The sequence below is a fragment of the Blennius ocellaris genome (genome assembly GCF_963422515.1).
Source record: "Blennius ocellaris genome assembly, chromosome: 17".
In the NCBI taxonomy this organism is placed as follows: domain Eukaryota; kingdom Metazoa; phylum Chordata; class Actinopteri; order Blenniiformes; family Blenniidae; genus Blennius; species Blennius ocellaris.
Window position 1 is genome coordinate 13,565,705 of NC_137666.1, and position 10,638 is coordinate 13,576,342.

Consider the following 10,638-nt stretch of genomic DNA (forward strand, 5'->3'; position numbering starts at 1 on the left):
GTTTCTCCCTAAAGTCTGAATCGACTGACTCTGAGACGGGACATTCAGAGTTTCCGGTTCCACAACAGCAGATCTCATTGAGTTCAATCAGTTCTCAGTGTTTGAACCTTGAATTAAGCGCGTGCAACAACGAACATAAAAAGGCCATCCTCAATGGAGCCCTGATACCCTGAGTCACTATGGCAACAGACCGAAAACCGAGTTGTTTTGCTGTAAAAGTAGCAGAGGAGACGACTGGGAGAAAACTGCTGCCAGAGTCAACGCATAAGTTTGAACACATTACTCCAGAGACTTAACATTTAACTTAAGATTGCAGCATATAGGTACAAATAATAAATAGGTGTAAAATGTGAATTTTGATGTCGGCTTTCTTGGTGTAAAAAACTGAAATGAATGACTGGACGACACTGGGATTGTCCTTGTTGTCCTGAAGTGCTTCGGTTTTTGTTGAGTCGCTCACATACTGCACTGAAGAATGTAAATAAGAGGAAATCACACAGTGTGCCTTCTTTCTTTTTTTTTAAACCACTTTTCAGTGTGCCTCTATTGACGCTTCCTGAAAGAAAAATTCTCTGAATCTGGATCTTTTTGTCAAAGACTCAGTGTGGCTGCATTTACTGTCTGCTCCATCCCAATTGGAGAACCGAGCTCGACGTGTACTGCAGAGAGTTCAGAGCGTGCAGAGTTCAGGCTGTAACTCCATTGTCTCGATATGACAGGCGAACATCCCGACAAAAGAGGCGAGGTTTTTCGCCGTCAAACTGTTCAAGCCCTTCTGTTCTGTCGCCTCATCTGATCTCAGAGGAAGGAGCTGAAGGATGAGCCTGAAATGCTGGATAATTCCACGTTCCTTCTCATTTCCTCTTTCACGATAGGTTTTAAGCTTCAGGAGATGAAAGGGAGGAAACAAAAACACACAGTCCAACCTGTGCTCTAAACAGGAGGAAAAAGATAATGAATGAGAAGGAGAGAGGAGAGGCGAGGGGGAACTCAGAGAGACTGACAGAGAGAGAGGGAAGATGAAGCGGGAGAAGTCACAGCGGGTGCAGCAGAGCAGGGTAATATTTTCAAATCCTGATCATTAAATTCTGCTGTCAAAAAAGATAGAACCCCCAAAGCTGCAAATGCACCCTGGGAAAATTACTTGAAGCACACACACAAACATAGGAATCTCGTAGAGATGTGATAAAGGCAGAAACTTGATCTCTCTGGTTCTACTGGTATGATTGTGATCGACGGGAGTTTGATGTGTACGACAGTAGAGCACCATTAAAACCCTGCCGGGTGTTTCTCAAACATGCTCAGAAATGTTTAAAGTATTTCTTTTTGTATTATAGAATCTTAAAGCAGGAGCTTCAGGTTCCACTGTGAACGTGCGATCAATCACTTTCCAAGAACATCATTGGTGTTATCAGATCCATGTCGCAAAAAAAAAGACGAAAAGTCTATAATCGAATGACTTCAAACAAGAGTCAAATGTTGTGTTTTTTAAAGCTTGCTCCGGCCAAGTGGATGATATTCTCTGTTTCATGTGAGGCAATCTGTTGTATCTCCCTGGATCTATCTCTAAAAGGCTTTAGTGCAAACTCTAAATGTCAAATGCCTTTAAAAAAATAAATAAATAAATAAATAAAATCCTCCCAGCCAAGCAGAGTAGTTTCCTCTTGTGTCAACTTCTCAGTTTTTTCTTCTTCTTCTTTTTTTGGTCTCAGGGGCTTTAAGTTAACTTCTCAGTAGTATTCCACTAGCGTAGCGTGGCGCTCGCTCACTGAGCATCGGCGGTGTTACAGCTGACCAGTTAGCCCCCGCGAGCCCGGGGCTGTTGTGCTTTGATTACTTAATACAAGGCAACAGAGGCCAATCGATCAGCAGGACTGCTCGCTGCTGAAAGCCACTGGAGCGTGGGGCTACTGCCACACCGGGGCCCTCCAAATGTCACCCGCTGCATCTAATGAAAGGACAGATGCATGCTCTCCATGCCACGATGATCTTTAGACCCAGCCTGCAGCTTCTCCAACACTCAGCGAGAAAAAGTTCCTCTGCTGCCGCTTTGGTCGATGAGGGTTTTGGGCCCCGCAGGCTGTATGTTTCAATCCCTCGTCTCCCTGTGTCCAAGTTGTCGTGGCAAAAAACTGGCAAAAAAATGTCCCAAACTGGGAAATGTGTCATATATGTATTGTTCAGTGATGCCCGTAACGCGTTGATTAGTAACGTGTTACCCTCATATTACTTTTTTCAGTAATGAGTAATCTAACTTTTTCAAGGTAACTGTGGCAACGCTGGTATTGTTTACCCCAAAATCCATCTTGTATGGTTTTCAGTTCCAGCCAACATTGGGTGAAAGGCAGGCCTCCATTTGAGGGTCAGTTTTAGAGACACTGGTCCAAATGGATTTGGATTGTTTGAGGAAACAAAACGTACCCAGAGAAAAAAAAAACCCACACGACTAAAGGCGAGCATGCAAATTACACACACTCAAGCACAGAATCAAATCAGGCACTTTCTTCTCTCATCAGACAGTGTGAAGGGTCTCCATCAGTCCACCTGAAGACTTAAACCACCCGTTCCATGTTCTCTTCACTCCAGCCGGCGCTCGTTCAGGAAACCTGGCGATTACTGATGGCGCAAAGCAGCAACTCCTTTTACTTCTGTGGATTGAAAATCAACCTCTCTTGTCGTCGGCACCTGTTCCGCGGTTTCTTCCTGCCATTAGTGAACCGCAGCTGTAATTTAAGACATAATAACGGCACAAGAAGACTACCTGATAAGCACAAAGCGGAGGAAGAGATCTGAATAGCAAACATTCAGGGAGTAGGAGGAGGAAAAAAAAAAAAGACTGAGTGGCGCAGTTCAATCAAGTGCATATATATGGCAAAAAAAACACACACACACACACATATATATATATATGTGTGTGTGTGTGTGTGTGTGTGTGTGTGTGTGTGTGTGTGTGTGTGTGTGTGTGTGTGTGTGTGTGTGTGTGTGTGTGTGTGTGTGTGTAAAATATATGTAAAATTCTAGGTTGTTTATGAGGAGATGAGATGATGCCCAGTAGTGAACCTCCCACCACTTTAACTTCCTCTGGTGATAAGTGCCACTGAACCAGAAACAAAAGCACACCTTCAAAATGCTTTAAAGAAATCCTCAGAGGATGCCCACGACAAAGAAAGCAGAAAGGCAGAAAAAAAAAAGGAAAAGCGGGAGGAAAACGCCATGTCTGCTCATTTACACAGTATGTAGGTCAAGACCGAAGACAGCAGTTCTGTCGGTGTGGTCATCGGGGGGTTGAAAAAGTGCTGCGACAAATAACTGGGAAGGGTCTCGTTCAAGTTTGTGTGACGTCCCCGTTGTGTGTAATGATCACTCTAACTGCACTTCGGGCTCATTTAGGGACCCGACACAAAGTATTAGCAGTGGATCGGGGATCAAATTTTATGTTTCACTTTATTACTCTAAATGTTAAAAGCGTACTAACTTTTTTTTTTAGACAAAAGCAAGATGCTTAACAATATTTGTGCCCTCTGTGTGATTTATACAATAATAATCCGGGAGTTTAGAATTCAAGCTTGTGTAATGTGTCCCACATGTGAGCAATCAGCACACATACTGCACTTTAGGCTCTTTCAGGGACTGTCCAAACATTTTTTTGCCGTGAGCCAGAGCCTGTGATTTACTTTATTAACATAAACCAAAAATGAGGGTTTTTTTAGTTTTCTTTCATCTGTCAGCTTTTTATCCTCTATAACACTCAGTGTGAAGTCAATGTACCACAACGCGGGAATTTTACAGACTCGCCTCGCCAAGTCTTCCTCTGCTTCAAAACACGCGTGCGTTCTTATTTGGCTGCGAGCTCGATCTTTTTTTTTTTTTTTTTTTTGAACATCAGTCATTAGCTGCAGTGAAGTGTTTTGCTGTGAAAATTTTCCACTGATATGTTGTACAGTTTTACAGTTCAAAGTCTTTGCCGCAAGACTCAAACACTCAAAGACAGGCTGCTAAGATATTAAGTTTCAAAACTTTATAGCGGGTCACTACTGAAAAGCCAATTAATTCAAACCTTGGGTCAGGAAGGGGTATATGAGCTGGTGGGGCAGCCTTGACCTTGCTTTTGTTTTCCTTCTCGATTAATCATAAACATTGTGATAAGTAATGGAGCTCAGGACTTAGAACAGGCTCTGGTAATATACATACACACACAATCAGATATATAATCCTGCTGTTGTCTGACGCAGCTGTGAGCAGTAAACATGCATTCGGTCATCACGGTCTGGTAAAACATTTGAATCCAGCAACATGAGCAGCTGTGATTTATGAACTACCTGTGAATGTAGGCACATAATAATCTAAACTCTTAGATTAACATAGTACCAGGTTTTTTTGATGAATAGTATACAGACAGAATATCAACATGTCACACAGACACACTTAACCGTTTAAACCATTATACTCCTGAATGCGTGAATTAATAGCAACAATTCTACAAAGCATATGAAATGAGGAGCAATTTTCCATTGAAACGACAGGGAATTGGTATTTAGCATGTTAGGAGTGTAACAAGACGTCTGGTGAAATTTTGGCGCCAGCCATTTAACTCATTGACCCATTTGGCTAAATAACATTAAGAGGTTTTTAGTGGTGCAAATCCTACAAACATGTACACATTTTGAGAGGGAGAGCAAATGAAATGCCATCACGATTTCAAATAATTTGTGATTTTAACCAGAAATATAAATCCAAAATCACTTTGAGGTTTTTCCTCGTCTACTTTTAACGACTGACTGTTGCGTCTTGCCTTCTTCAGACGAGGTGACAATGGAGGAATTTGGCCAGGCCACCCAGCTGAGGGCAGGGGAGCTCATCATCATCGTGGTGGTACTTATCATGTGGGCAGGTAAGGACAAACCGTTTCAGTGGGATCACAAGCGCTTCAGATGCATTGTTTCTGTCCTGATCTCACGGCGAGGAGCAGAAATCCCTGCCGTGGCTGTTTGTTTGTTTGTTTGGCTTCAGACGATAACCGGAGCTGCCGAGTCACGAATGTGTTCTGTGTGTCATCTGTCTCTCTCTCTCTCTCTCTCTCTCTCTCTCTCTCTCTCTCTCTCTCTCTCTCTCTCTCTCTCCCACCTTTCAGGTGTGATCGCTCTCTTCTGTCGTCAGTACGACATAATCAAAGACAACGAGCCCAACAACAACAAGGACAAAGCCAAAAACTCCTCAGAGTGCAGCACTCCTGAGCACCCAACGGGGGGGCTGTTGCGCAGTAAGGTATAACATACTCCCCCCCTTCCTCCTCCTCCTCCTCTTCTCCCAGGGTGCCTCTCCCCCCCTCAGCGGCGCTGGGCAGGTGAATCGTGCTGGCCACTTCTGGACTTTTTTTTCCACCGACACTCCATGAGCTCCCATAGCGTCATCCGAGCTTCAGGCTGAAGCTCAACACGTGCATGACCAATGCAGCATTGAGCATCCAACTGCAAAGGCGCTTCAGTCATGGCTTCCAGCACGTCCTGTATTTGGTCAGCGCACAGAGCCCCATATCATGTCCATTTCTTGCGTGCACAAAGCAAAACTTTAAAAAAAATAAACCAAAAAAAAGCAACCATGGCTATTTTCACTCCCGTTACAAATATCAATGAAACATTGTGGAACGAAGGCATCCTCATGCTCATTGGAGAAGTTTGCCGTGTAATTCCTGCGAGTCCTTCGGCCGTCTCGTGCCTGACACCCTCTCCTTTTCTTTCCCACAGTTCCCCAAGAACAACAACAACAACAACAGGATGCCATCCGTCAACATCATCGAGGTGTGACTGCCAGGACGTCTCGTCTTTCTCCAAAAGACTTTGTGTTCTCACAAAACAGGCAGGCCCCCTTTGAAGCCCATCTGCTTGCCAGGGTGATGCTGGGACTCTGGCCGCTCCTCCCGAAGGCAAAAGCCTCTTCTCCTTTGGCGCTGGGCCGGGCGCCGATAAAGTGCCGCTGCGGGACCCCGGCGGTCAAACGCCGCCCGGCCTGACAGAGCAGAGTCGGAGGTGGAGGGACTGCGGCGGAGGCTCCGTTGTTCAATGACCACTGTACCGTGGGGGCGGCAGCAGGGACTGGTGCCAAATGGCTCAGGCGGTGGAGAGACTGCAGATAAAAAATTTAAAAAAAACAACCCCAGGGACCAACGCAGATAAACAGAGCCAGAAACCTTTTTCATTCTCTCCCTCCCACCTCATGCCGTCTTTCTTCTCGGTGCGTTATCAGCGACCACAACATCTGGACTCTTCTTCCGGGTGGCTCTGAGACGCATGTCACGATCCTCCGTTCTGCTTTAATCTCATCTACAACACATCTTTTTGCTCTTGGTTGGTGTCTTTTTTTCTTTTTTTTTTTACTTTTAACAAGGTGCCACCAGTACAATTTTGTTGTTCTGGGTTTGGTTTTTTTGAGCTTCTTGTTCTTGTTTTTTTTTTTTTGTCCTCCCTCGGGCAGAAACTCTTTACACTCCTGCGGGAGGTGTTTTCATTCTGGCCAGCTTGTCCCCCCCCCCCCACTCCTTTTTTTCCCACCCCTCAGGGAATCCAGACTCCACCTGGCAAGTCTTAGCCAATTTCCAAGATGTGCTGCGATGACGCCAGAGCAGCTTTGGAGGGATCAGTCAGGCTCACCGTCAGAGCCGAATCACCTAAACTCATCAGAAACACATTAACTCACGTCTCTGATCTGACAACAGCAGAGTTAATACCGGGCCAGGTTTTGGGCTGGTCCGCACTTTTCTTGAGTCTTCTTTCATAGATTTCTGAAATTTTACATTCCACATACAGTATGAGCCCTTTAGTATTTCCTCGTGTCTTTCTTCCGGAGGGGGGGGTGAAATGAGGAGAGTTTTGGGAGGGAAGCAGAACTGCCATATTGGAGAGTGTTTGACTGGAGGGTGACGTTTTTTGCGAGGGGCCGGAGTCGACTGTTGTCAGTGGAGAAGTGGACTTCTGAAGACACACTGAAGAGATCTTTTCTATCAGCAATAACGGCCCTCGGTCGAGGAAGCAAGGAACTGGAACTCTGTAGCCTCTTTTTCGAAGAATCTTATCTCTCAGCATGTCGCCATGAACAAACTGCACATCCAGTATGACGGGGGAGTCGACCCCCGAGGTGATCTGGAAATGTCTCCAAGCGCTGTTGTAAAAAATTAATGAATAAATAAATAAAACAAACTTTCAAATGGCTAGCATGGGAAAAAAATGAACTTTTTTTTTTTTTTTTAAATCAGCCCACCTTGCAACCTTGAGACTTCTTCATGACATCCTGAGCAGATGTCGCCAAGACAGAAGGGCTTCTAAGACTTCTTTTTTTTTTTTCAAACGTCAAAGTTTGTGTTGCGATTCCTCGTTCAGGAGGCGACATAAAAGGGATCACCTGTAGCTGCGTGGCACACGGGGACAAACGATGCATTCGAGGGCTGATTCTAACTCAGTAGTACTGCCTTAAAAATAATTGTACCTTACGATTCATAAGACGGAAGACCCTGTATCTCACGTCTGTGTCATATTATTTACCTTCCACCGAGTATTTCAATGTAAAAGGAAAAACTGACTGACGCCATGTGGTCCCAGCTGAGGTGAGTGAGAAGTGGCTGTTATTGATTGTGTATATACATTTTATAGTTCACCTTTGTTTGGTGGTGTGAAACTAGAGCACCTTTTAATGTGGAAAATGTATAGCGTCCTAACTGAAGAGGGAACTTCTTCTGGTTTTTGTTAATACAATGCAGTTAAAGTCTTGTTCTTGAAGAGCTTTTTCATAGCGCTCCTCTGTGTTATGTACTATTATATTATGCCATCGTGCTGTTTATGTGCTCGAAGAAAATACTCTCTTTCTTTAGCCGGGGGATTGGTTTCGAAGAATAAAGAATGGCCTGGATGTTTTTAAAAGAACCATCAGATGGTAATGAATGGGGGGTCGTTCAGCTGCTGGCGACACCGACTTGATTCTCGGATGTACAGATGAATCTGTGTGCAAACAAAGATGAGCGGTCAGAGCTCCGTTCGGCTCGAGTGCGGTGGAGAGGAAGAGGCAATAAAAGCAGGTAAAACTGAGCGTTGAAGGTTACGGTCGAGAAAAGTGGAGAGAATGATGACTGATACATCGGCGGGCTTTCATCACTCCCCGCTCGCCGCCTCTTCCTCTGTCTGCTTCCTCTCCTCACGAGAGAGAGCGAAACGCTCAAGATTGCTACTCCGCCAATAAGCGCCGAATCCCGTCAGAGGCCCCTCTGACTGATTAACGCCCGGCATTCCGCTGTTGCCGTCCACAAACTCTATGAATCCTGTGCTGCAGAGCGACTGGCACTTCACAGAAAACTTCTGTGGCTGAAGGTTGAATCCATTTTTCCCCTTAAGGAGCGCCGCCCCGGGAGCGAGCGCCACGATCGATAGGCGTTCATCCACAGAGTGACGGATAATGATGATTGTCTCCCGACGAATTCTCTGAACTGACTTAAGTTTGCCACAAATATATCTGTCGGTGGCACGCCCTTGTAGCCGTTTATTACCTCCCTTCACTAGATTTAGTGTGTATACACACACGGAGCGGAACTATTCCGAGGCTTGATGTCATTTCAAGGCGTTTCGTTCACACAAACAACCTGATGACTATTATAACAGTAGCTTGAGGTAGCAGACCACTTTTAGTTTCTTAATCCCGGTTTTGGAAAGGGTTAAACAGCAGATTGAGCTTGTCCAAACCCAGCAAATAATAAACCCCCGAGACTTTTAAAGGTGTAGAGTTATTTTAAACGTCCAAAACCAATGACGGTCCAAGTGCAACAGATGAATTTACACTCGTCGTCTCTTTATCATCTCACATCATTATTTAATGGAATATATTACGAGGCAAGTGAACATTTTGTCCTCACAGTTGAAGTGTTAGAAATAGAAATATGAGCAATTGTTAGGATTTCAGTGAGTTTTAATAAAGTTGTATCAGTTTTTTGATGGCGAGACGACTGTGATGGGCTACATACTGATATTTGCCAGGTAAGGAAAAGTGGTGAACAGGCGACACGGTCACTGATGCCTGTGGGTTGACGAGCCAACAGACAAGCTACTATGGCTTAAATTTCTGCAGAGATTAATCCTGGTTGTCGTAGAAAAGTGTCATTATGCATAGTGCATTGAAGGATATCAATCAATCAACATTTATTTTCTTATTTTTATTTCTTATTTTATCATTATCATAATGGGGACCTACACAGTCTCATGCAGTCGGATCCAACCTGTTGCATCTTGTTTGCTACAACTTAAAAAAAACAACAACAAAAAAAAAACATTTGGATTGTTAAAGGAAATCTGAGGATTAAACTGAGGTGCTTCCAACAAAGGGCCAGGGTTGCAGAAAATGTTCCCTGAAAGGTACATTGAGAAACCTATTCAATGGAAATGGTTGTATAAGACAAACGACTATTTGTAAAACCGAAGCCGAGCCAGAGGTTCCTCAGAGTTCTCAAAGTCCAACTCTCAAATACAACTACCACCTTTAGATGAAGACACACTACGATATATACCGTACGCCACCACTAAATATTCTAGTTCCTATTAGTGACTTAAACCTAGTGCTGCTGTGCGCATTCACCTTTGTGGCAGGTACAGGTTTTGACATTTTCAAAAAATTCACATCGCCCAACCCTCATCCGCGGTTCCGTGAAGATCAATATCAGTCTTGTCATTCAACTCTATTAGCAAAGGAAGCCATTTAGTGGATTTTCAAAAATGTCAACCTATTCAGTTGAAGGGCTGAGCGCCTCCATACGCCAGCAAAGTGTTTGAGTGAGCTGAGTGTAAGAGGAAAAAGAGAAACCACCATCTTTAAACACAATGAGAACACATGCGGGTCTAATTAGAGTCTCTGAGTGGGAGACCTGGTTCAGGGCAGCCATAGGCTGACTGTTCCTGCTGCCACAGTAGCTACATATTTTGGGTTCAGGCTCCTGTTTAGATGAGGTGAGGTTACATGCTCCTCAGAGATCACATAGAAAGTCTTTTTCCTTAATCGCACTCGACAAATGGTGAGGACTGTAAGAACTCAACATTCCACTTGAGCCTTTTTGGTGTCAAACCGCTTCTTATCACGCCGAGAACTCTGCTTCAGCGTGACTTCTTTTTCTTTCCTCCTTGTGTTATTGTATGTACAATATGATGCCTGAACAGTATATTGGGTTGCCGTGATGCAGTTTTATAACCAGGTCAGTAAAGAGTTTTCGGATCAAGTGTACACGATGTGTATTTTGTATTCAGTTTTGCCTGGAATTGCAACATCATGTTAACACAGAGAGGTCTGACTTATTTAATCATGGCGTCCGAGAAATGTATACGAATGAGCTCCACAAACAAAAGCATGGTTTAGAAAAACGTACTGCTTTATTCGTGCTATTTATCATTTCTACTCATCGTATGGAGTGTACAGCAGTCATTGCTTAATGAGGGCTAGCATGGTTTAACTATTATGCACAAGGTTACACAACTTTGATTCTGAAGATCATGGTGTATGCTTTCTTGTGTATGCTTCAATGAAATAAAATGTCTAACATTTTCCAAAATATAGTCCCTTTTTTATGTTATTGGCTCAGTGAGGCGAGTGCAAAGAATTGCATGTCGTTATCAT

The 10,638-nt window shown here is 44.0% G+C and overlaps 1 protein-coding gene across 1 annotated transcript in view; it reads left to right on the forward strand.

Moving 5' to 3' along the window:
* Positions 1-5,804, forward strand: part of fndc5a (fibronectin type III domain containing 5a) — a gene marked incomplete at its 3' end in the record, with an annotated part of 29,913 nt that extends 24,109 nt beyond the window's left edge. Inside the window, exons 4-6 of the mRNA XM_080512300.1 lie at positions 4,802-4,891; positions 5,132-5,265; positions 5,745-5,804. Coding sequence (XP_080368426.1) covers positions 4,802-4,891; positions 5,132-5,265; positions 5,745-5,804 — 284 coding nt within the window. The remainder of the gene's footprint in view (positions 1-4,801; positions 4,892-5,131; positions 5,266-5,744) is intronic.
* Positions 5,805-10,638: the final 4,834 nt, after the last annotated feature.